General features: G+C 49.1%; 1 protein-coding gene across 3 annotated transcripts; it reads right to left on the bottom strand.

The window, feature by feature from the left end:
* Positions 1 to 54: 54 nt before the first annotated feature.
* Positions 55 to 24,757, bottom strand: TP53I11 (tumor protein p53 inducible protein 11). Of its 3 annotated transcripts, none has more exons than XM_071558622.1 (7): positions 24,620 to 24,757; positions 7,542 to 7,912; positions 6,390 to 6,448; positions 5,779 to 5,827; positions 5,241 to 5,337; positions 4,583 to 4,684; positions 55 to 3,728 (listed from the first exon to the last, which is right to left on the bottom strand). In XM_071558622.1, the coding sequence occupies exons 2-7, from the start codon at positions 7,668 to 7,670 to the stop codon at positions 3,595 to 3,597; spliced, it is 570 nt and encodes a 189-aa protein (XP_071414723.1). In that variant the 5' UTR covers positions 7,671 to 7,912; positions 24,620 to 24,757; the 3' UTR covers positions 55 to 3,594. The 3 variants fall into 3 exon arrangements, with proteins under 3 accessions (XP_071414723.1, XP_071414724.1, XP_071414725.1); XM_071558623.1 differs by lacking the exon at positions 24,620 to 24,757 and adding an exon at positions 24,100 to 24,171; XM_071558624.1 differs by lacking the exon at positions 24,620 to 24,757 and adding an exon at positions 22,885 to 22,902.
* Between the last annotated feature and the right edge of the window lie 1,219 nt (positions 24,758 to 25,976).

Here is a 25,976-nt window from a genome sequence, read left to right as displayed (position 1 = left end):
GGTTTTTGTGTGCATTTCTTAAAAAAAAATTTAAAAAAAATAAAAGAAAGATTGTGACAGTGAAGTGAAACAGCTTTAATTTTTGCTATTTGCTTGGTGTTAAGTACAGTTACTTTTTAACGAGAAGAAAAATAAACTCAAGTACAGCAGCTAAAATGAGGTATAAATTCAAGTGTCCCACTCTCCCCTCCAACACCCCTCCACCCTCCCCGTCTCCCCACCCCCCAAGTAAAAACTCTTGACCAGAAAGGACAGGCCAGCTTAGGACAGACAGAGCTTCTCCTCTGTCACCAGCTCCAGTTTGCCAGTTATCAGATAGCCATAGATAAGGTGATGGAGGGAGTTATGTGAATGATGAGCTTTCTTCACCCTCCAAAGTGAGGGCTCTGCAAATGTAAGGGTTTAGGTTCATCCCTGGCAGAGAAAGGGGTGAGCCTTAAGTCCTGGCCTGTGCCTGCTTATAGCACAACCCTCTGGGGAACAGACTCCCACTCCTGCACAGCACTGTATAAATGCAGGTAGTTCCTTGCAGTCTCCCTTGAGAGATGACATCACTCCAAGGCCTCTCTCACAGCATAACAGATAAGGAAATTGAGTGGAAATGGAGTTTTTTCTCAGATCAGTGGCAGAGCCTGAGGTGATGCCTCAGGCTTTTGATCCCATATTATGTGCTCAACTGCCATATGCAGCTGTGATGCCAGCACTTCTGTCCTCAGGGATGCAGTTCTGTACAAAATGTTTCGCATCCTCCTCCCTTTCCCCTCATTCACAACAGAGTGAAGACAACCAGGTGCTCTGCCTGGGCTTCATCCTCAAGCCACCCTGAGAAACACCCTCCCCTACACCTCACCTGCTACCCATTCACCACCTCCAACAGGCCCGGTTATGTTCTTCCTGCAGTACCTTGCTGATGGGAAGGGACATGCCAGGGACCACAGCTTAGTTGTACAAGACATGTAGAGCCCCAGTCCACTTCCATAATTTCTACATGGTCCATTTATAGCAAGATGGAGCAAGAGGCATCAAAACAATCTCTCCACTTTAAGGACTAGGTAGCAAATAGTGTGAAATCTTTTAAGTGGCCACTCCCCCCAGTCTTTCCTCTATGTTGGAGCAGAAGAAGCCATTCACTGGCAAATCTAGAAATGGCTGACTGTTTCAAGTTTTGCAGAGGCAGCTACTAAGCAGGGGACCAGAGGAATCTGATCTCTACTCTGGAAAGCTTCCCCCACCCTCCCACCTGATTTAATCATCAAGAAGTCTTTGGAGAACTGCTCTCATATAATGCAGTAACTCATTTCCTTCACCTATGAGATGACATTTTAAGGTATGCCAATCAGACCAGAGTCATAACTAAGTTCATAGGGCCTGTGGCCAACATGGATGGGAGGCAGCATTAAGACCCTCAGTTTCCTTCTTCGGCAAGATTGCTTTTGCTGTGGTAGGTTTTACTTGTCTGTCCCAGAAACATAATTTCCCACCCCCCTTCACAAAACCAACCATCAAACTGTGTATACATTCATGTGTTGCCCCAAAACACAAATAATCAACCTTCACATACCTATACCAACAACTACATCCAAAGTGCACACTGAGGCCATTCCAGCTGCCCATGCAGGTGATGCATGGGGTGAGAGCAACAGCCACAACTGGCCATGCTCCAGCTCCCACACATGGCACCACTTGGTCTGATTTCTGATACTCTCCAGTCTGCATTTGATCATTACCTGCCTCACAAGGAAAAGGTTTCCTTCTTAGAGCCCACTTCTTCCACCTGAACAGGAACACCTCTGTTCATTAAAAGTTTTAGCTGCTCAGTGTAATTTCTGGACATGCTGAAAGCAGCTTGACAAGCATGTGTTGTTGGGAGGCTGCAGAATCTAGCCTGCTCTTGGATCTTGCCTCTCCGTTTGATTTACTTCTTAGGCAAGAAACGCAGTTACATTTATGATGTTTACAATATTCTTACCTGACATTTTGCATGGCCACTAAGTACAATGCACACAGTGTTCCAATCTTATGCAGCTGCTTCTAAATGCCAAAAGCACTAACACAACATACAATAACTACCCACTACCTTCTTCTAACTCTACTAAGATATTAAATAGCAATAGCCATAGATCCCAGTCTCACCAGTGGCTTGAGGGCTGTTGTTCACACAAGCAGTTCTGTTTGTGTAGGCAACTTCCTACTGGGATTTTGAAACATCAGCTCTATCACAGGGCATGCTCTGATCCAGTCAATAGTAGTGCATGAGTAAGAAGTCCATAGCCTGTACACAGACCTTCTGGCTTTAGTCCTATGGAGAATAAACTGCCACCTCGAACTGTGGACAAGGATAATCCACAAGGAAGGTGCTAGGAAGTAGGGCAGTCAATGCTGTTAAGCCTAAGAGGTGATGGAGAAGTGAGTACTAAAGCATATTTAGTCTGGCCTTGACAGAACCAGAAAATGCAATGATGCCTTCATATGCTCTGCTTCTTGCTGTTCTTCATCCCAGTTAAGTATCTTAGTGCTACAAACTTTGGTCCTCTCTTCTCAGGGTCAAAAGAGATGTGATACCTGCACAATAGCAGAGCTAGAACATCATCTCCCTGCTGCCATCTCTAGAGGCTACTCACTGACCCAAGCATCTGTACTGATGCTCGCTCTGCTCTTACTAGTGCTAACCTTAACAGCACTCCAGCCCCTGCTTAAGTAAAACATCAGATGCTACCTCACACCTACCTCTGCTACTACCATCAGTAAAGCTGCAACTGAAGGAAGTGTTTTGGGGTCAAAGGGTCAGGACCCCAGCCTATAAACTTCATGAAACACTCCAAACAAGGGGATGTCTTTGTGCTCAAAGGGCTATTTCCAATAACTTCCTTCACTTCTCCCATCTTGTAGTTCAAGCTGCTCCACTGTCCTCAGTGCTGTCCCTGCAGTGGGAACAAGCAAGGATTCTCCCTCATCTTTGGCTGTATCTTCTGCCAAGCTCTGTACAGCATTCAGTGTAAAACAATCAACTACACAGAAATGCACCTCTGGCAGCAAGAAAAGGAGAGCTGTTTGCAAAGCACTGAACTTGATCCCATCCAGCTCCCAGCTACCTACACAGTGAGTACTTGCTAAAAGGGGAATGGACCGTACATGAGGGCATACACTCCATCAGGCAGGTGCAACGCTTACCAAGTAGAGTAGTCTAGTCCTTTGCTGGTAATCTTACTGCCCTGTCTCCCCAGGGATTTGGTTTCAACATGCTGGCCTTATTTTGTGCTTTGTTCCAACAGGTTCAGAGCCTGTGATCCCATCAGCCAGTTTCCCCTTGGGAAACTGGCTTTTTTCCCTGAGCCTGCCAGGCCTACACACTTCCCTGAGCCTTCCTCCTGCTGCTCCTCACCTCCTGCAGAGAGGCTGGGGGGTCCCACCCGATGCTGCTCTCCCCCCTCATTTCAGCCTGGCAACGCCACCAGCACCGGGCTGCACACTGATTCATGCCGGTAAAGAAGGAAACTACTTTAAAACTGAAAGAGACTAACTAAAAAAAAAAGTTATAATGCAAAATTACCGACACAAACTCCCCCCTCCCACCCTTCCCATAATGCCCAGGAATTAGACTTTCTTGGGGCGACGTCCAACTTGGTAATAATAATAAATGCTGACAAGGATGAAGAGGGCGCGGCTGGTCAGGAGGAGCACAGCACCTGTGGCTATTCGGCTACTGTCAACGAGGGAGACAGTGGTAACTGGAGGAGAGAGAGAGAGACAAGGCAGAGGTTGGTGATGCAAAACAAAAGAGACAAATAGCACAAAGCTACTTTCTGCTGCCCTCTAACGCAGTGTCTCAGTAAGAGCTGCTGAGTCTTGTGAGTGCAGGAGCTTTCAGCATAGGCTCACTCGCATGCACAGTGAATTCACAGCAGAGGCTCTTCACTCGCTTGCAGCCAGCCAACAACCCCAAAGCTCTCAGTTATCAAAATCCTGCTTTAAAGGCAGCCTCACATTCAGGCACCCACAGCCTGAAATGGTCACTCAAGCAAATGTGAGTTTCCGTTGTGCGAGCTGCATCTTCCCCAGTTTGCTTTTTGGCTAAACACTTCAGTGCTGATAAACATTTCTCAACTTTAGGAGCAACTACAAAACATGTACAGTCCACACACACTGCCCCTATCAAACATCTCTCTTTTTTGGCTACCAACATCCATACCTAAACCAGTATCACTCCCTTCTTTGTTAAACACAGGTAAGCTCCCTATATACAAGCTAAACTGTTATTCTCTGCTTTGGTAAGACTGCACATGCCCTTGCTAGTCTTTTCTTGTTAGACCCTGTATCTAGGCAGCCCAGTCCAGTAAAGAACTGTGCTGGCTGTGAAGGCAAAGACGAGAAAAATAAATGAATTGTCAGAGGGTAACATTTCATCCTTCAGTGAGCAGCTTAGAGCAGAGGCTAGTCCATGCCAGAAGGGAGAGCAGCTGCCTGGGAAGGGGCTCCAACACTGCTCATGCCACTGCCCCGCTCCCTGCTCCCCACCCGGGGGAGTACAGCCTTCGCACCCTCCTCCTCCTCATCATCCAACCCGGAGCCTACAGGCACTCACCCACGAACTGCACGGCGAAGTAGCAGGCCTCGGCCAGCAGGCTCCAGCGGATGATGGCCTTCTCGGTGGTATACAGGGCGTTCCATAGGATGAGCGCGATGCCTGCGAGAAGTAGGCATCGCGCTGCGCCAGGGCCGGCAGCGGGAGGGGCAGCACCGCCCCCGCTCGGAGCGCCCCCGCCCACCGCGGCGCTTCTCGACCGCCCCGCGCGGTGCCGCTGCAGGACGAGGGTTGGGCCCTTTTCTTTCCCAAACCATTTCTCCAACCTTCCCTCACCGTCTTGTCCTTTGCCCGACACCTTCTGGGCTCCTCCCGAGATGCCGCCGCCTGCCCCATCTCCCATACCGCTCCCACAGGTGGGTCTGGCCCCACTGCAGGCTCCTTCAGCTGGGGTGTTTGGGATGCTTCCCTAAGTATTCAGAGCATGCAGACCTTCCTACCCTACCTGCAGCAAGCCTGAATCTCTGCTAGGAAAAAGAAGCAGTAGACAAGCTTTTCAAAATACACCTCCAACAATTTCTTTGCAAACAGCAGACATTCTGCTCTCCAGCCGCAGCTGACTGGCTGGGGATGGACTTTGTCCCCTCCTGCCGTTTTGGCCTCCCGTCCTCTTACTCTAAGGCAGCAGCACGTCCCAGGATAGTAGCATGGCACTCACTGAGGAGGGCTCCTCCATAGAGCCGGATGGGAGTCTTGCTGCTCACTGATTCCTCCTCATAGATGGCATCAAAGAGCTGGTCTGGGAAAGCGAGGGCCTGGCAGAGGCAAGAGAGTGACTCAGCAGCCCGCACTGGCCAGGGTCACCAAAATGTGTCCTCCTAGATGGCAGTGCTCCAACATCACACCTTCCTGGGATTGGAGCCACTTGGTCAGGAAACTGGAAATTATGGATGTGCAAGAAATATCACCATGTCAGCTAGGAGCTGCATGGCTGGTTTCTATGGCCAAGGCTGCCATGCCATGTGTGGTTTATGACCCTGACAATGAAAAAAGACTCTGGTGATGGGAACAAACTGCCAAGGACACTGCTGGCAAAACCCATTACTGAGACACAGGGAGGGCAAAGGCCTCACAGGGAAAGTGGTAGCTACTAGAGTCAGAGGAGAAAGACAAATGCCAAGGACCAAAGAGCCATGCTGGCGCGAACCTTTGGCAATCAGGAGCTGGCAGTACCCAGGACCACGTCCCTCACTTACCATGATGGCGACCCCAGAAAACATGACAGCGGAAACCAGTTGCCAGACCCTGTATGAGAGGGAAGACAGAGCATGAGCTGGGAGGTGACCCCATCACTCATGCTTCACGAAGCATTTCTGTCTGCTTTCCCGTTCATCATCGGCCTTCATCTTTCCCCATTGCACAGAAGCGTCCCATGGAAAGACTCAACTTTCCACATCCTGCTAGCTCCAGCCTCAGCATGCAGACCAGCTTTGCTGGTGAGACTGAACCAAACTCCCCCTCACTGAAGAAAAGGAGGGAAGTAACCCTGCCAAGAGGAAGGTGCAGAGCAGGGTCTGCACAGGGCACATCACCCATTACACAGGAGAAGAGGCGCTCCTCCAGCCCCACACAGTCCTTGTAGTTCCCAGCACGTGCTGTGAGACAAGAACTTGCAGGCCTTGGACTGATTTATGGGGGAGTAAGGCAGAGCTGGTCTGGTCCTACAGACTCCAAGAAGCTTCTGCAGGGAGCAGTGATGCTGGTGCAGCAGCAGAGCTGGTGTCAGAAGCCAGAGCTGTCAGGGACGCTGCGGCCAAGTTTCATATGACCTCAGATGACCCAGCTTCAAAGTGATCCAGTATCTTACCTGAGGCCCAGTGGTTCTCGAAGAGCGAACTTAATTTCATTTCCTAGTACTTGGCTAATCTGAAATTCAAATGAAAGCCACAAAGTGACTGAGCAGATCCTTCCCGGTTTTAGGCAGTATTTGCAGCCCAAAACGACATACCCAACCCCATGTGCGAGTTTAGGAGTGGAAGGAGGAGTAGGACAAGGGATTCATTTGGGACCTCTTGGTCCCAATACCTGACAAAGGTTGCCTTGATTTCCACCAGGAGCTGCAGCCTCTACTTCTTCCTTACTGGGATCAGTCACCTGCACTATGGGGCTGGGGCAGAGTCAGCATTAACTCATCTCCTCTTACCTACATAAGAAGGGAACTGACTCCTTGCACACACCACCTGCATGTCACATCGTGATGGAGCACAGGCTCCAGCAAAGCCCTTGGGGTGTCACAGCATCTGTCCTGCTCTCATGTTCCCACTGCCCAGAGCAATGCCCAGCTGTGACTACACCACACCACGAGGATGGGCAAACCACATGGATAGGAAGACAACACAGACCAGCAACAAAGAAAGGTACTGGGGCACCTTTCAGTTGCAGAGCTCTGTGCTGCTCTCCACCCACAGGCAGGAGCCAGGCAATTCCCTGCCAGCAAGTTCTCCAGAGAGCATTCGGGACAGGACTCCTGTGGGACACACCCTCATCCTCCAGCTATGGTGTTTCAGTTAAGCAGGTTGTTTATTTGCAATTCAAGCCTCTTTTGAGAGGCATGGCTTAAATTGCTTCTCCAATGTCCAGGCCACTGGCTGGTGGACACTGGTGGTGCCATGGTCCTATAGCACTAGCTCCAGGTTAGCTCATGTGTGTCTCAATGTCAGGAATGAATTAAAGGAAGCTTAAGGGCAGAGCTCACCCTATTATCACAAAAAAAGCAATTCTGGACAGCTTCTGTACATCCAGCAGGCTCCATAGCCCGTCACTGCTCAAAGGCAGCATTGCTTGTGCCACCACAGCCTTCACCTTTCCTTTTACAGAAACCTTACGGAGCTGGGAGCCTTTTTTTGCTGAAGTGGATAGAGAAACTAGATGCTAAAAACACTCCAGACCACCTTGGTTTGCCCAGCAGGTCTCTTTTCCATCATTACTGTACATGTGCTTCCCTCTCCTCTGCCCTCACCTTTGAGCGATGGACCTCGCCTTCGTCATCCTCCCCGCCGACCCCCAGGATCTTGCGTGTCTTCAGCCTGCTCACCAGGTCTGTCTGGCTGTGCTTTTTCATCAGCGGTGGGGGCTGCTTCGCCGCCATGGTGGTTGCCCTCCACCACTGAGTCCAGGCTCTGAGGTGGCACAAAGGAGGGTGCAGGAAGTGGCTCTGCCGTCACATGAAATTTCACGAGGTTTGAAAGAAAAAAACCCAACCACCACCACAAAATTTTTCTGTTAGGCTGGCAGACGGGTCCTCATCATTGCGGGCCCCGGAGTCCTGGCAACAAGGCCGGCCCCAGCTATGGATGGCTCATCTCAGGCTGATTGTGCCATCACAGGGATCTGTCATGGGGAAAAAGAAAAAAATCAGAGCTCTGTGTGGCTTTAGTGTGTGAATTTAGTTATAAATGCTTTTGACCTACAAACCATAATCTGGTCTATCCCAGCATAAGGCAATGCCCAACAGTACCTCTCTGCTGTTTCCCAGATTAGGGGAATTAAGTGCTTCTCAGACTAGGGGAATTGAAGTCATTAAGTGATGCTTTGCCTTTTTTTCTTTTCCCATGCAATACATCGCATCCTTCAGCTGCCGTTTTAGGCCAAAACCCAAACAAGTCTCGGGTATTTATGTGTGGTCCCCCCCCGCCCTCAGATGTTGCAGCCCTCACATTATGCCAGAAAACATCAGTCCCCGAACAGCAAGAAGCCAGAAGCATGATTTCCCTTGAAGATATGTTGCTTTCTGGGAAACAGAAGATGATCGCAACTAGAAACTACAATACTATCTGGGATAAGTAAAGACATAAGCAACTGACAGAAGCTACGACAGAAAAGGTAACTTCTGCCTTGGCATGGTGGTATAAAGGGAGAGGTGTTGAGTCCCATGAAATCACTCTATCATTCTGCAATCATAAAACCCTGGAAACAGTCAGTTTGGAAAGCCTTTTCTTCCAATTTGTCTTCATTTTATCTTGGTTCAGCTGAATACAAACACCTTTTTTCCATTTGCTGCTTCATCCTCCCAGAGAAACACAGACAAATCCCTGCAGGCACCAGGCACAGCTAATCCAGCCCAAGCAAGCATCGAGCTCAAGCACCTGCAGCCCCATGCGCCAGCCAAGCCTTCCCACAGCTGCCCCAGGAGGAGATGCTTTGTGCTCATGTCTAAGTGTTTCACAAGTCCTCAGGGAGTAATGAAGTGAGGTGGCAGTTATTTTGGCATTGTGCATGTAAATGTTGTCCTGCTGCCCTGCAAGGGATTTCCCTCTCAAAGGAAAACTCTTCTCTGTGGTGGTTCAGACAAGAATGGCCAGTCAAGTCTGCAAGTGCCCAACATAACTCTTTCTGTAAGGCAAAGTTAAGAGGTCTCACTGGGATGGTGCAAAAGCTGAATCCCGTGATGAAGGGTTTAATTAGACTCTTTCAGCAGACCATGGGCAAAATGCTTTTCAGTGAGCCAGTTCAGCTACTCAGTGCTTTGGAGGCACCTCTTTCAGATTGTAAGGGGGGTTTGTCTGGATGTGTTTTTTTTTTCTCTCTTTCCACTGAATAACTAAGCCCAGGTTTCTGAAAAGGCAGAAAAGAGCCAGGTGAAGCAGTCAGGGTCTAGAAATATCTCAGAAGTGGGACAATGGAAAACAACCACTCAAGAGGAAGGTAGAAGCTATACATTAATGCCTACCCTCGAGCACAAGGCTGGAAGATCCAATGACAGCTGACAGTAGAAAAGTTTGAAAGATTTATCATGTCTAGAATTTGCCGACTCAAACTGTCACAATAAATTGTGTGTATTCAAATCTAGATAATATGCACACAAAATCCACCCCAAAGCCAGGCAGTATGTAAAAAAAGAAAAGCTTGGCCTCTTTAATTTCCTTTAATACAGTTTTTTGCAGTTTTCCCTGCTCCTGTCTGACCCAGACTCAAGGTAGGATGCTGAGTGGTTTCCCACCAGAACTGCTGAAACCAGAAAAGACATGTTGCTGTGGTATTTGTAGTTCAGCATTTTCTGATCAAAGCTATCCATACCAATCCTGAAGGAACACACATGCGGTGAATGCTCCTCTCACTCTGAGCCTCAGGGACCACTCTGAGGGCCCTACAGCCCTCAAACAGTCCAAAGCAGCTTCTGGAACATGGGGAAGACTGTCCCAAACAAAGAACTGACACATGATCTTCCAGGTACGTCAGGCTGTCAGAAAGGACTCTCACACACCTGTAAAAGTGCTGGGTACCTATTTGGCCGCTCTATCTCCCCTGCATGCTTTGGTGGGGAACAAAAGTCTGGTAGAGGGCCTGAGCAGCAGCATCCTACTGGCTCTCCTCCGGGATAAGAGGCCTTGAGGCTTGCTGGTCTTGAGAGGATATGGGTGCTGATTATGCTGGCCAGGCCAGCCTGGCGCTTCTGGATCCTTCTTGGTTTCTTGCCAGGGTTGCCATCCACATCTCCTGCTCTGGCCTCATGGTCAAAAACGGCAGAGAAAGGGAAGGTGGGATGGGGGGAAAAGGATGAAAGAAAAAGCAGAAAAGGGAAAAAGCAAAGAAAAAAAAGGATAAAAAGACAAAAAGGAAGAGACACTTTCTCCTGAGGGTGCAACGCAGACGAAGGTGGTAGGGGTTGAAGGAGGATCTCCATGACTCACCACGGAAGACTGCATTAAACAGCTCTGATTACAGAGCCAGTTTTGCAAGTGACCCGAGGCCAAAAGATCAAAATTTGCCTTCATCAGTTTTCCCAACGGTTGCTTTCAGGGCAGGAGTTGCTGGAAATTTATCCACATTATCATTAGCACTGCTGTCTCCCAATAAGAGTTTCCACTAATTTGTGGTAAACCACTGGCCAAGAGCCAGGACAACACAGGCCAGACACAAATGCCAATGAAACAACCACCACAGGTCATTCTGTTACATAAACCCACACTCCGACAGGGCTAAGCAGCACAGCTATGGCACAGCCCCGCAGCCAGTTCCATGTCTCACTACCTGCACAGCCCAGAGACAGAGCCAGCCTCGCCAATACTGAGTATTAATGAGCCAGTGAGTGCATTAGCATCAATTCAGGGACATTCAGATAGAAGACAGTGAGGATTTGAAAACATTACACTTACATCAACGTATCCTGACTTAGAATTAGGATTTTGCTGAAGCTAAAGGCACTGTAGGAGAATGGGGGATGGGGTAGTTCAGTTTCCAACCGTTTTTCGCGCCTTTGGAGGGGGGGAATCTCGGGCAGGCAGCGAACCGGGACTGTGAGCCCCAATTCCAGCCAATAGGAAGAAGGAGCAGGGACCTTTCGGCCGGGAAAGGGTATAAAAAGTTCTGTTTCTGTCTCATCTGCGCCTGTCTCCCAGGCCAGAGGGACACTCCCGATTCAGGTGAATTTGTTAAATTTAGTTTTGCTTTAATTACTTTGTCCCCTCTAAATTTTATTGGTAAAGTGCGAGCATTTCTCACACTGAGACACTGACAATTCAGAGGATGGTTTCTATTAGCCTGTGAGTTTTCAAAGGGAAACTTCCACCTCCTCCTGCGAATCCCTCCTTCTTAATCCTTTTTCCAAGCATCCCAGGGGCTGCACAGATCAGTCACCACAAACAGGCAGTTCCTACTCCTTGCTACAGCTCTCTGTGATGGGCAGTGCCTATGTGCATCTGAAAGAGGGTTTTTTCCTCCAAAATTCCTTTTCTTCGAAGACTCCTTTCAGTCTCTGCTCCTTTTCTCAGCTATTCAGCATAATGCGCTCAATTTTGACAGCTACTGCTTAATGGTGCAAAGAAACCTCACTGGTGTCATGCTAATGATAGCTCAATCTCTCCTCACCTCCACAGCTCTTCCCCCAACACCTCCGCTTCCCTCCCAGTGTCTGGAGAGGAGAGCTCTGCAGTGTGGGAGAGAGGAGACTCTTCTGCATACACAGTGGTGCTGCTGCAGCAGCCGGAGGCTGCACACCCATCGGTGGAGGTGCCTGGTGCTGAGACAAGAGAACCAAACCCTGTTCCTGCAGGCACCTGAAGCTGATTGCCTACAGCCTTGGCAAGCCTTCCTACCCAGGAGGACATGGCTTCCCAGGGCCTTGAAGACAGGAATGCTGTCTACTGCTAAGCTGAATGTTGTTTCTTTCAGTGGCCCTGCCGTTCACACTGCAGCCTTTTACATGACAAAGCAGTGCTGCTTGAATTAAAGAGCTGGCACTACAGAACCTCTTGCTACAGGGGTTGGAGGACACTTCCAATCTGCAAGCAGAGGAAGAAAGAATGAACCAGAGTCAAGCCAGGACAATGAGTGAAAGGTGTATAACTTTATTGAAGCTGGACACCAGTTTCTTCAGCTCTACCATGTTCCAGCCAGGGAGAGAATTCTTGCTGTCCTGTTTTAGAACTCCCAAGTAATACACCTGAGACAACTCACATCTTGAGCCTGCTTTGATTTGCTATGCCTAAGAGTTAACCAAGAAGGTGCAGTGGATGCATCTCCCTTGTTACAACCTAACAGAGCACTTGCCATGCCTAAGCATCTTCCATCGACCAAAGGCCGAGAACCTAGAGTAAGTATGAAGCACTGGCAGTGTCCCTTTACAATACTTGGAGCTCTCTTGGGATCACCCTGGCAGAGCCCAGGGGAGTTCTCCAGCACTGCAGCAACACCAGGGGGGTGTGCACAGGAGAGGGGCACCCACCATGGCCGCTGGGCTGTACCAGGTCCTCACAGACGGGCTGATGTCCACAGCATTTCTCTTGCATGGGCCCAGCAGCTGTAATAGACTTGTCCAGCTGTTCTGGTGTTTCTCCAGGTTGTGGCATTTCTGTCTCTTTGGTGGTGAGGACAGTACCAGGTCCACAGCAGCTGCTCTGGACGCCATACATACTCAGCCACAGAGCCAGCATGGAAGCCTGGGCTCAAATACATGGGCAGGACAAAGAGGAGAGGCAGTGGAAACTCAAGTAGATTAAGGACAGGATCCACAGACCTACCAAGCACCTTGGCTCATGCAAACAGGCTGTTGCCTGATCGACTAAAATCCAAGACTCCTTTTTTCCACCCCACATATGAAGATTCAGTCTGCTTGCCCTTTACATGCATAAAATCTCTTGGTAAACAACCTCAGACACTCCAGGATTCTGAAATCTTGAGGGATGAGACAAATCCTCCACATCTAACCCAACAATACACCTGAGAATCACAAAATATATTTCTACATCCTATCTAAATGGCCTAACAAAAGTTTCCCTAGGAAGCCCTTGGTGGAGCAGACCCTGAGGCAGAACTTCCCATGTCCCATATAACTATCAAGTTACAGCTATATTCATGTTGTATTTCTGCTGTTGCACATTCCAAATCCATGGTGACCGAACCAGCTCCCTGCGTAGATTTCTGTCAGGCGTGGAGATTTAGACGATTACGACCTCTCTGCCAGCAGCCAGCTGGGAATAAAACTTGATCAAGGCAAAAATAGCCTGATGCTCAGGCAGTAAAAACAATTAGCACTCAGTCATCACAGTAGCAGAATGTGGCTGCTGCTTCTGCTCAGTCTGGCACAGTCTGTACATCTAAGCAACAGGGATACTTCAGATTTCTCACCTGTAACAAGCCAGGTACACAGGACTCCATTCCCACATAAACACCAGCCCTTTCAGCACAGATGGCTCTTTGCAACACCAGCAGGAAACATCTCTTGCCCAGAGGCTCATCCCAACTCTGCCACAGCCCTGCTACCTCCTTAAGCACTTCTAACAGGCACTGTCCTCAGTGAACACCTACAGACCTAGGCAGTAGATTTCCTGCTCCTACACACACTGAAAATGCAAAGCAAGATCCTTAGGTTAGAAGACATCTTCACTGGGTGCCTCCAGATCATCTCCCACAGATAAAACCCAAACGATCTGCGATGCACCAAGAGCCTCAGGCACATCTAAAGCTCACCCTTCAGGCTGGACACGCCCCATGGCCAGACACAGCCAGATACCCTCCAAAGAAAGCTGTTTGTGAGCAGTGCAGAGCTGCCCACGGCCACAGAGCCGCTACTCTCTCGGCGGCAGCACCCAGTGCCTACAGCAGCTGCGGCAATCCCAAAACACAGTGGGCACAGCCAGCATCACCCCTCAGCAGGGAACAATGAGGTCTCTGCAGTCTGCTGGAGAGGAAAGAGTTAACTCGTGTTGCCTACTCTGTCACCACTTCATGCAGAAAGGGACAAGCAAAGTCCATTGCATGATCAGCCCTTTCCATGCGTCCTTCCCTCCAGCCACTTTAGGGTTGCATCTCCCGAGCAGGCTCAGCACCTGTACCCTCCTCATTGCTCTTCTGCAGCCCCTGGGCATGGCAGCTCATGACCCCAAGCTTCCTGTGGCCATAAGAACATCCTTCCCCAAGAAGCACTACCATCAGGGACCAAGTCATAGCATCTGGGAAGTATGGCCCAGCTCCAGAATTTTATTGCCCATAGGTTTCAAATTTCCTTCTGCAGGGACCACGGGAAAGCTTCTTTCTGTGTCACAGGATGTGTTATATAGCAATCAAAACCTGTAAAGTGCTCAGTTTCCCCAGAGCATGATAAAACAGCTCTGTTGCTCTACGAGTTTCTCAAACAGGAGCTATAATTAAACACAGCAACCACACTCCTGCCGGCCTGCTAACCACCACCTGCAGCAAAGCGCCAACCCCTCCATGTGAGCCCTGGCAGCACCTCAGGGGAGAAATGCTTGTTCACCTCTCGCAGCAGCTGGCAGGGCAGCAGCTGGCAGGGTAGCCTCTGACATGCAGAATGGGCTCAGTCAGGCACCCTGCACAGCTGTGGTGACTGGCACAGTACACAGGACACCCCACAGGTGCCCAGCTGGATACCTGGTCCCACCATAGCCCTGCTGCACAGGCTCAGCAGGCTGTCAGCACGGGAGACAATGTGCATGCACACAAGCCCCAAGTGCAAGCCCAGCCTCGACACCCTGCCTTCTCAAGTAGCCCACCCCTCACTGCTGAGGCATGTTTTGGCTGCAAATACAAAGGCTGCAAGGTACGATCAGCAAAGTACGATGAGCTACTTCAGCGGCTGCCATCTGTGTTATTAATGTAGAAGTTCACCCCCTCCACCGTCCTCCCTCTCAGCCCAGCCAACCACAGCAATCCATCACCCCAAAGCTGTCCTTGCTCTCCCCAAAGGCTCAGGCAGCCGCCTCCCAGCCTCAGCCCACAGCCTGCACCCAGCCCCTCGCTGTCTCAACAGATGGCCACAACCAAGTAGTTAAGTTTCCCAGGGAGCTGGAAGGATGGAGAGAGAGGGAAACAGGACATACTAGGATCAGGTGCTGTTTTTCTTTAAGGGCATTAACAGAGAATTCCTCTTTGATTCCCAGCTGCCTTAGACAGGTGTTTGAAAGAGACAGTCCCAGCAGCTTAGCGGGCCATCTGTCCTGCAGATGATTTCTACAGGGAAACATTAGAAGGAAAAATAAAACCCATATGCACACACACAAAAAAGCCAAAACACAAACCACCCCCACCCCTCAAAAAAAAAAAAGGCAGACCAAAAAACACCGAACCAAGTAAATCAACTCTTGCTACTGAAAAAGAACAGCTTAAAAAGCTAAGAAAGCCCTTCAACCAAACAGAGCAATACAGGTCGGTTTTACAGAAAATCTGAAGCAAATCAGCATTTTATCTCCTCTGCCTCACACCTGTGGCATGATACAGGCTTAAAGAATCTCTATGGAAAGTAACCCTGGGACCGCAGACAAACAAGCCCTTATACATGTTGCTTACTCACAACACTGCTGAATACTGGATCTTCACAGTAAAATGGGGCTTCTTGGCACTTCTTCTCCTGACGACTTCAAACCTCCCCAGATTTTCTTTCCCATTGTGCCCCGAAGCACCTGACAAGAGCCCTTCATAAAAGCTCCAGGAAGCCGATGCTCTTTATTCCCAACAATTCCTTCTACCTCTGTCCCTTTCCAGAACTCAAAAGAAAATTGTAAGAACTAGTAAATTGGAAGATTAGGTCCTCTGAGCCACACACAGGCACAATATCTCTGTATACTGTCACTGAAACAGTGATTTCAAAGCCAATCTCGACGGAGTCTCTTCCCAAAGAAGACCAATCCACACCTCCAGCAACATTAGTTCTCTATCTGCAGTCCTGGAACTTACCCATCACAATGCAACTACTGCGATTTATACACTACCTACATGACTAGAACCATGAAATGGAAGATGAAATCAGTCTATGCCACTTCAGCATCCAAAAAGCAGATTCCCAACCTGTTTCATGGGTGACTTTGCAGCCCCAGCCTAAGAACAACTCCTGCACGCCACACCAGCAGCAGCAGATTATTTTCTTCCATTTATGTAGAAAACAAAGGGTTTCTCATCTCCATAGTCTGTCATGATATGACCAGATGTGCAGTCTAGGCACACACACAATGAGGAGAAAAAGGGCAGATGAATAAATTTGCATTAAGTAGGGAGATTGCTTCTTGGTCTAGCCAGGCTATTTCCTGAGTTCCAGGCATATAGGCACTCACAGGACTCACACCTCTGCTTCTGTGACACAGAACTCCTGTAAATGAGGCCTGATATGAAATGGCCCAAGTGACTATCAGTCAACAGCTGAGTTTGTCAACAACCCTATGTTATTAAGTATTTCCCATAGTACATGTTTACATCCACATCCTGCAAGAGCATATTATTCATATATTTAATTTACAAATAATAACAAGTTATAGATAAGCAAATTAAGCACATGTAAATAAAAGATAGGGGTTCATTTCTGTGGACTTACTTTGGGACCTACTGCCCAGTGAGGATTGCTTGAGTGGTTAGCAAAGAGAATTCAGACTGCCAGACCAGCCAAGTATGCTGGCATTCACCCATGTTTTGGTCTCAGGGGCAAGAGAAGCAGCTTGTCCCAAACTCCTTGCTGGAAGATGTGACTGAAAGCCCTGACTCCTGCTTCGAGGTTGAGACTGATACCACCTGCCATCTCTCAACCCTGGACTACCACCCTACACTCCACTTGGACCCATTACTGCAGCTTGGGAATGCATTCTTTTATCTTCCCTAAGCAATTTGCCAATATTAAGCCCTGCTCATTCACATACCATTACAACTCCGGGTTTATCACTGCTTCATGGCTCCTTAGACACAAAAATAAGCCCAGAAATGCAGACAGGCTCAGAAAGTTGCTTAGCAAAAACATGACAGAGAAGTCCTCCCAACAAAACACATACTTAACTACTTGGTAGCCTATCCCAAAGTGGCAAAAATCTCCCTCTGACATCTTAACAGTTTCTATAGCAACAGGTTGCTGCTAAAAATGTTACATGCAAAATTCCCCATGTTGGGCAAACAGGAACTAGAAGGACAGATTTAAAAGAAGAAAACTTCTAAATAGCTGCTGCCAGAGCTAGCACAGGCTCTACTAATTTACAGGTCAGTGGTGAAAAAGGAAACTCCTAGCAAGCCGCTAGTTGGGCGGTGCATGGTGCATAGGGACATGTCTATGGAGCACGTCCTGCAGCGTCCCTCAGAGCTGCAGCATCCCTCAAAAAGAGGTGGAGCCACAAGTATTCCTTTCTCCTGCAAGGAAGCACTTGGAAGTGAAACTAGCTGGTTTTAGGAACAGAACTCCAGCACAGCATACTGAGTAAGAAGCCTGAAAGCCAAAATATTAGATTAGGTTTGACAGTGCTGTTGCTCCTTCATGACATCAAGACCAGGTCATTCAACCTCTGAGACCTCAGTCTTCCCAGTTGTATATGGAAAGTAGTTCATATGGTTCACACGCAGCAGGTAAAACATTTCAAGGCAGTGGCCCAGGCACTGTAGTGGCGCCAAGTGCCTGCCCATGATACCTCCTTGTGCTGCTCTACGGATTCCCATGCAGCACTCGGTTCGTTACACACCATGTGTCAGAGGCAGAAATGCCCTTCCTGGCCTGAGTAACAACCAGCTTATCATGACACCAGTTTTTTCTGTCTCTCTTGACTCCCCTCTGGTGGGAGAAAGCACTGTCGATACCTTGCAGTGAACTTCACTCCTTTCTTGGAACATTCTCCTGGTCAGATTAAACCCAAATGCGTAAAATCAAAGCAGCCACAGCTCAACATCCTTCACGGAGAAGGGAGGCAGAAGGAAGCCCACCACAGTACCAAGAAGCAACTGCATTTGTGTGGTTAAGTCAGACAGTCCTGAAGAACCCACAGGCTTTCCTCACAAATATCACACCCACCCCCCAGAAACTCACACCAACCTGACTGCTTTATGTGCTGCTGAGTCAGGGGAAAATACTCAGCACACACAAGTGTATGTGTATGTGCACATGTTTGTTTATGCATGAGCTGTCAATCAACAAGGCTCTTTGAATTCCCTGGCTGTGAAGTGCATGATATTTAATCTCAACCTTTCTTTTGGATTTCATAATGTGCATTATCAGCAATGGCTATTCAGCACACAAGTACCCTTTAGAAAGCTTTCATCAGAAAAAGGAACTAATATAAAGGAGATCGAAAGAGACAATGTCTCTGATGCGTGACAGGTTCTCCAGCTTCCACAAAAGGCCAGTGTATGTGTACTGTGAGGATCATGCACAGAGACAGTCTGCCCCCAGCCCAGAATAAAAGAATTTCATGGGAAGAAAGAGTGGGGTTTGAAAGCATGAACTATAACATGAACCTGTACATCTCCTCACCTCCCTCTTTTTGGCTCCCTGAGAAAGAGGCAGGGTGAGTCACTCTCCAGAGGTGTCTATTGTAGGACAAGATGCATCATCTCCTGTAATGGTTTACCTCTTTCTGTACACCACACATCCTCTAGGCAGGAGCCTAGAGGAGTGAGACTAGGTTTTTGATTGCTTTTATATAGATTGACAAGATTCTTGATCTTTGCAGTCAGCTTTTTCCTACCTTATCCTAGGCAAACACTATCCCTTTTACCCATCTCACAGCACTGAGTCACACTTTAAGATTATAAAAACACTAGACAACCACATGCAAGGAAAGGGGTTCCTTCTCTTCTGCTGGGTATGGAAATGCTATGTCCTATGCAACTCTTATTACTCACAGCCATACAGGACCCACATTTGCCTGAGGAACTAAAGCAAGATTTCTCTTTTTATAGCAGAGAGGAGGCAAGGGGATGGACACCAGGATGTGGCACAAATAACCTTGGTGTCAGGAGACATCGGAGAACTGAGATGTCCCACAGTCAAGAACCTCTCTCCCTGTCTTGCCTGGCACATGCAAAAGAAGTTTTAGGAAAGAAAGGGTAAAGATAGTACTAACTAGTCCTTCTCCCTGTCTTGTTTCACTCCTCTACCCAGGGACCAGGGGGTAACAGGAACATTCAAAAAGCCAAGTGTTATCAGCACCAATGCTGACAAATTGACAAATCAAGGTCTCAAGACCCCATGGAAAATGCAGTGTTGCCAGACGTCTCATCTCTAATACCAAGGGTTGTTTAAGGACCTTCCCTTCTTTCCATAACTTTAAGTCTCAGACACTTGGATACAAGTTCCAGTAATACCAGGATCATTCATCAGCATTGTCTGTATATGCAGACATGATGCTTTGCTATTGCTATGTGTGTATATATATGTCTCTGTCAGCAAGTGTGTAGCACAATCTCTTGTTTAGAAAAGCTCATGACATAGGAGTATCCCCATTACCTTACCTGTAATGTCATTCCCATGTAGTAGTGGCTGTGGGAGTTGCAGGCTGGACCCTTCTCCCCCATGCTCTTTGCAAACACCAACAGGAACTCAGTTTGCATGGTGATGTGATGAAGGGAATAAATTGGCTAGAGGGGATAAGCTCATCTGCTTTATTATTCCTCCATCCGTCAACCCTCAATGCATCCTAATTGTCCATAAACAGTGGACGACAGAGTTCATGGAAACAACTGGCTGAACTATTGATGTACAGCAGCTGGGTTTTGCCAGCCAAGGAGCAAAGAGGTGCACTGGGTAGGACAATAGAGCAGGAGGGTGGAAGAATGCACTATAGGTGCCTTCTGTTCAGAAGCATGCCAGATCTGTGACTAGCACTTACAGAGACTACACCAGCAATGCTGATATTAAAGACACTAAATTTTACTCTCAGGTACCATGAAAACAACCCGGGAATGCGCAGACAGATAATCTAAATTCTTCAGTCCTGTTCAGTGTAACCCTTGACTCCCAGCAGATTGCCACTTTCTGTGGAGCAATATTTAGGTTTTCTTTTTCCTAGGCCAGCAAGAAAAGGTTGGTGAAAAGCCAATACCACCTAGCTCTCCTGGACTCAGTATTGTGGTTTTTGAATTTTTCTCTCCTCTCTGCAAGGAGGCAGCTCACATTTCTACCTACCAGGAATACACCAAACACTTAACATGAATGGCATGCCAGACAGCTAAAATTAAATGTCCAACAAAAAGACTTAGAGGCACCTAAAACCATGGACCTTTAAGTTACCTTGTTTCTTCAGAAAACAGCCTGCTTCCTGGAGCTCCTGTTAAGACTGGTAATACAGCTCCCCATTTCCATGACACAGTCCTTCCTGAGGGCTCTGTACAACGTGGCAGTGTCTGCACCCAAGCTGTGCTCAAGCCATTTCTTATGTATCTCTCACAGCTTTGCAGCAACACTGTCCAGGGAACCAGTGAGACCGCTGCCTAGCTGGCTGCATGTCACGCATAGCAAGGCAGGGCCAGACAGCCAGGAAGGCTGAATTAGACACCTTCTTGGCCATCTGGAAGGTTAGAAAGCATGGCTGATCTCAGGAAACTGCCCGCTCTTTGTCACAGCCATCTCCGTCTACAGCGGCTGTAGCTGTACGCCCAGAAACAAACTGCAGTGCCCAACAAGGGCTGGAGTGATTTTAGGGCTCAGCAATTGGATTCCTGGACTAACCTCTGTCGGCTGGAAGAGTTTCTCAGGTCCAACACCAGAGGCTTGTGTTTCACTCATAAGGTGGCACCAACAAAGTGCTTCTGCTGCCATCATGGGTTACTGAATGAACCTCGTACTCAGACAAAAACACCGTCTGAGTCACCCAGGGAGTTTCCTGAAGACTTGTGGGTTTGTTCTCCGTAGGTCTCTTGTTTGGCTGCTGACACAGCCCCAAACTGTTTACTTTCTCAACCCAAGCAGGATATAGCTAAAAACATGAGGGCTGCAAGCCTTTGTGTGCTGCTCTGCTTGCACCTGCCCCGCTGGGCAGTTGAAGTGCTGCTGCCTGATTTTAATAAGAAAAGGAGGAATTTCCTCTCTGGTTTGCAGCGGCAGACAGCTGAAAAGGGGACTACACACTAATCTCCCTCTAAAACACAGAATCTCTTCAAACAAATAAATAATTAGGTTGGCAGTGGCCGCTATTGTCTGACGCCTGCTACATCAACTCGTACTACTAATACCACTCCCCAGGAGACTGGACTGTAGAACTACCGATTTATTTTTGACTGCTTTTCTCCCTGTGCTCTCATGGGTGCTTTTGACTTAAATTATGTTAATTCAAATCCCTAACAAAAATTTGTAAGAAACTGCAGCAATGGAGCCAGCTATTAGTACCTCTGCTCAGGCTTCTGAGTTTGGCCGCCTAGGTTCAGAAAGTGAGTATACAGTTTCCGACCATCAACATCGGCAGAAAGTGCTCACCTTTAGGACTAAACCCAGCTACAATTGTTTCGATCATTTCCCTGTTTTGGTGACACATCTCCCCTCCCCACAACCACAGCAGCAGTCAGTATAAATCTGTACTAGAGCTTTCTTACAGACTCTGGGTCCTTGACTTTGCCCTGTAAAATGAGCTGGCTAAGGGTCAAACCAAGGTCCGGTATAGATGAGTGAGATGAAGCCTGGGCAAGGATTTCCCCGTCAAAACCAAAGCACAAAGATGTTCAGTAAGTCGCTATTTTGCAAACAGAGGCATAGAAAGACACACACAGATTTAGCTAACTGAAACACACACCCAACTGTACAGAATCAGGATAAGAGACTTGAGCACATCGTGAAACCCAGAAGGAAAGTTTGCTGCTGGGAGACAGGGCTGTGGCACCAGCACTGTGTGCTAAGACCATCCTGTAAGACCCTGAGCATCTCCAAGCCTCATCCTCTCAATCTGTCATTCATGGGCAGTAGCACTGATCAGCACCCCATAGGGACACTGAAACACACTGAGACGCATTAAGCCTTGCAGATGACAAAGCTCACAAACAGAAGAAACCCATGGCCAGAGATTAAATTATCATTTCCCTTCATGTCTAAACCATCAAAAGTGTCTTTGGTTATAGCCAGATTTCTTTGCAAAAATCTTTTAGCATCTTGAGCAAGAACTCTTTAAACATGGAGTGAACTCATGCTAACCCGCGATCTCCAGAGCAAAACCAAACCCGTATTTTCCAAGGAAGGCAGAAAGCAATGTGAACTGGGAACACCTGGTCAACCTCTTAAGTGTTGTTTTTCCTGGTCTGGAAAAGGTCTCAATATATTTGGGGGCCAGCATTGGGTCTTTTCCTGATGAGACTTGTTTTCACATTCCTACATCAAAAATACAAAACCCAGAAGATCTACTTTCTATAAATAATGTCCCAATAGTGCCAAGGTCACCAAGCTGTTCTCTCTGGCACTAGGCCAGAAGCAGAACATAAACAATCTCAACATCTTTCTGGTTCACGTGTGCTTTTTTCCTCTGCCAAGGGAAAACTTGAAACCAAAAACAGAGCACTAAGATGACAGACACCCCCCCTTCATGCACAGATGAGCCTCCAGCTCCACCCAGGTCAACATGCAGCCCCTTGGGCAGCCTGCTGGGAAGGCAGTCCATCCTGCCTGCGTCAGAGGGAGATATTCTTTGTGTTCCAAGAGCATTTAGCAGTTCCCATTAGAAATTTGGGTACCTATTGGATCAGGACCAAATACACACATAGCAAAGGGCATTTCATGATCCAAACAGCTCAAACTGATGCTTGCAACCAGCATGTGGTACCATCCCTCCCAGCCCCTACTATTTAACATGTTGACCTTCAGAGAGCTGCAGGACAAGTGAACACCAGCTGCAGATGTACTCCAGGCATTCTGCATGCTTCAGCACTTGATGCTCATTGAGAACAATAGAAAAACATTTCCCTTTGGATCAGGCCCCAGCCTCCAAGCAGCTCCAAATGGACAGAAAACCTCAGGGTAGGGCATCTCTGTGGTTTACTCTCCCACAGATCAATGGCCACCTCAAGCCTTGCCTTGATGTACCTCTCTGGAGGTGCTCTGTGCTCATATCTCTACAATAAAACTTCACTGTAGGCCCACAAGCAGAAAAGGTCAACTTTTCTGAAGAGTATATGGCAGACTTCACCTTCTCAGCCTTCTGGTCGGGACAACCACCTGTCCAGAGAAGAGCTCCCTTGGCCTTGCTCTGCACTGCAGTCAAAGAACAAGAACACACAGACACATTGTAAAAAGCAACCAAGTCATACTTTTCCCAGCTGTCATCAGTATCCAGCCCTTCTCTGCTGCGAGCACCAGGACACCACAGGTTCATGGTGTCCCTCGCACACCACTGTGCATGCATGTATATTTATGCAACCTAGCTGAGACAGGGTTAGTTGAGGCGCCTTCATGCTGAGTCTTGAGACCTTGCTTATTTTTGGTTTTTGGAAAAACCTTTCTAAGAAAACTTCCTGCCCGGGGCAATTTCTCTGTTTGAAGCACAACTGCTATTTATTTGCTTAAAAAAATCACCTTTCTCATCCACTGGCCCTGAATGTCATTACTCAGCAGACTCCACTATAGTGTAGATATAGTTACTGAACAAGTTATTTACGTCAAATCCAGAAGAGCCAGTACTCTTGCATGCTCTGTAGTTTCTCATGGCTCAGCTGTGCTGGTGGTAGCCCTAATGTCAACAAGGCTTTGGTTGCTGCTGGCATTTATAACCCCCAGTCTTCACAGACAGATTAAATGGTACCCATTTAATCATTTGCAGCCCTGGCTTTGCTGGCCCAGACTCTCCAACAGCTGCAAGAGAGATGGGGATATTGGTCCAGTAAGGACTCTAACTCCAAGCGGCACTGATGAAGGGCAAGGAGCAGGCACTGAATAAGGTGCTGCTTCTTGCTCAGCCTGGTCTGCTCAGTTGAAGCTGTACTCAACTGGAAAGCCGAAGAGCTGCTGCTGCTCTAGACAGAGCGGTGCACCTGCTCAGGTGGGACAGCTAGACCCTGCAAGTGGCAGGGCAGGCATCTCAGCACACTGGAATATGCAGGCTCGGGCAGGGACACAGAGCCTGCTGAGAGCAGGCTTATCTCACCTTCCCCTCTGTGACGGCAGGGTGTCTGTTCATCGCAGCTCTCACCCTGCCCCTCTCCGTCCAACCCCAGCCCAAGTACCACCCCGTATACTATGGCCAAGTCCTCCTTGAAGCCAGGGCTCCCAGCACACCTACAGGGCTGCATCCCATGGGAGTACAGTTGTGCCAGCTCCCTCATCCCAACCCGAGGCACTGCTCAGCCAATGAGGCGGACCTCCTAGCCTGTGCAGTAGTCAGGACACAGCCTTCCCTTTCAGGTACCTGAGATACTCCTTTTGGGACCGTGGCCCTCCTGTGACTCTTCGCGAGCATGTATAAAAGGATGAGGCACTTTCAGGGAAAAAGCGACATCGGACCCTTTAGAGTCGAGTGACAGCCAGGAGAAAGCCCTCGCCGCAAAGCCAAGTGATTGCCTGCGCCTCACCTCGCCGGACGGCACGGCTACTGTCCCCTCAGAGTCTCGGGGTAACCTGCCACTCTCCTACCAAGATGCAGCGCTCCACTACCTCCACCCATCTCTCCGGACTAGGCACGGCCAGGACGTAGACTGCCCCATCGCAGCCATGCGCAGCCAGCACAAGGGTTGATCCCTCTCCTGCCGCCCCTGTCCGCCTGTCCATCCGTCCGTCAGCTCATTCCATCCCTCCCCCGTGCGCGCTGACTCCGAGGGTACGCCCCGGATCGGGGACCAGTAGCGGCTCCCGCGGGGCGCATAGCCGGAGCGGGGTCCGCGCCCCCGGTTCCCGGGAAAAGCTAGCGGCGCGGAGGGACGCGCACTCACCGCCCTAGCGCAGGTCCCGGCGGCGACGCGGGGCGGTCCCGAGGGCTCGGCGCGGCTGCCCCATAGGCAGAACAGGCCGGGGGCGGCCGGCGGCGCCCGCAGCCCGCAGGCAGCCAGACTGAGCCCGGCCCCGCGCGGCGCCGCCTTTACCGCGCCCGCCCGCCCCGCCCGCGCCGGCCCACGGCGGGCGGGACCGGCCGCCACCGCCCGACGGGGCGGCCTCGGCTCCGCCGACCGCGGGCTGGCTGCGTGGCGACACAGTGGCCGCCTGCCCGGGCAGGGCGGTGCGTGGGTTACCTGCGGGCTACGCCGGGGCTCCGTGTCTCTTATGTGCAGGTTACGCGTGGGCTGCGCACGGGCCACGTGTGACCGCGGCTCGGCGCGTGGGAACAAAGGCCAGCGTCCAGGGGCCGGGTTCCTGGAAGGGAAGGAGGGGCGGGGGCACCCATGGAAATAAGCCCACAGCTGGGAGTAACAAAAGGCTCCTGTCCCATTCCTCCTCTGCCATACAAATGGGGCCTCCATCGTGCTGGTTACGGGCGCGTGGTTTCGAGGACTGCTTTACAATTCCCTATGAAAGGTAAAAGGGAATAAATGTGGACGCAGGCGAACACGCATATTTTTTCCAAGTGAGTTGGTGCCGGGGAAGAGCCTGGCTCTCAGCCTGGACGGAGAGCTGCAGGGCCAGCGATCACCACCAGACTTGCCAGAGCATGTCTTGGAGTAGCGAGTCTCTCACATCACCAGGTCTCTGGAGGGATGCTCGGAGATTAGATCGGGCGTGCCGACATTTTGATGTTGCAGTTGGCTTAGACCAGACGAGATTGTAGTAAAAGAGAATGACAGCAAGGTAAACAGCAAGCATCAGGAACAATTAGCACAAGAAGCTGTGGAGCTAGCGGCAGCCCTGTACCTGTCCTGATGAAGCTCCTTGGTTTTCCAAGGGAGGTTTCTGATGTGTTTACTTGACGCAGCTCGTGTCACTGATCCAGTTTGAAGGTATAGAGGAAGATGCATGAGGGAAAGAGAAGTACAGAGAGGCGGGATCTGGTGGGAACCTTTGAACTCAATTTAACCCCGTGGACAAACCCTAATGGGGAGCCACATCCTGAGACGTGCAGTGTGATGAGGTCATTGAAAATACTTCCACAAAGGGTGTCCTTTGAGAAACTGAAGGCTCATCCATTGGGAACTGGGCAGAAATGTCTCATTTCACAGAGGCCAAGTAATAGATCTTTGGGAAACAGAATATTTCTTCAGAAGAAATATCTGACATTTCAATGTCTGGTTTTGCTGCGTAACAGGGGAGAAAAAAGCTGAATATTAAATTTTAGTTTTCTTTTTAAATTCAAGTTCC

The sequence above is a fragment of the Pithys albifrons genome, chromosome 6 (assembly GCF_047495875.1).
Source record: "Pithys albifrons albifrons isolate INPA30051 chromosome 6, PitAlb_v1, whole genome shotgun sequence".
NCBI lineage: Eukaryota > Metazoa > Chordata > Aves > Passeriformes > Thamnophilidae > Pithys > Pithys albifrons.
The sequence above is the reverse complement of the archived record's forward strand: the minus strand, read 5'-3'. Positions and strand labels throughout refer to the sequence as shown.

What these genes read in the sequence shown, in the direction of transcription:
- TP53I11 (XM_071558622.1), bottom strand. Translation starts at nt 7,670, where the DNA reads ATGGCGGCGAAGCAGCCCCCACCGCTGATGAAAAAGCACAGCCAGACA. An exon ending in GCGAGGTCCATCGCTCAAAG is followed by an intron (nt 6,449 to 7,541) that starts GTGAGGGCAGAG and finishes TTTGAATTTCAG; the next exon opens with ATTAGCCAAGTACTAGGAAA. An exon ending in CGAGAACCACTGGGCCTCAG is followed by an intron (nt 5,828 to 6,389) that starts GTAAGATACTGG and finishes CCTCTCATACAG; the next exon opens with GGTCTGGCAACTGGTTTCCG.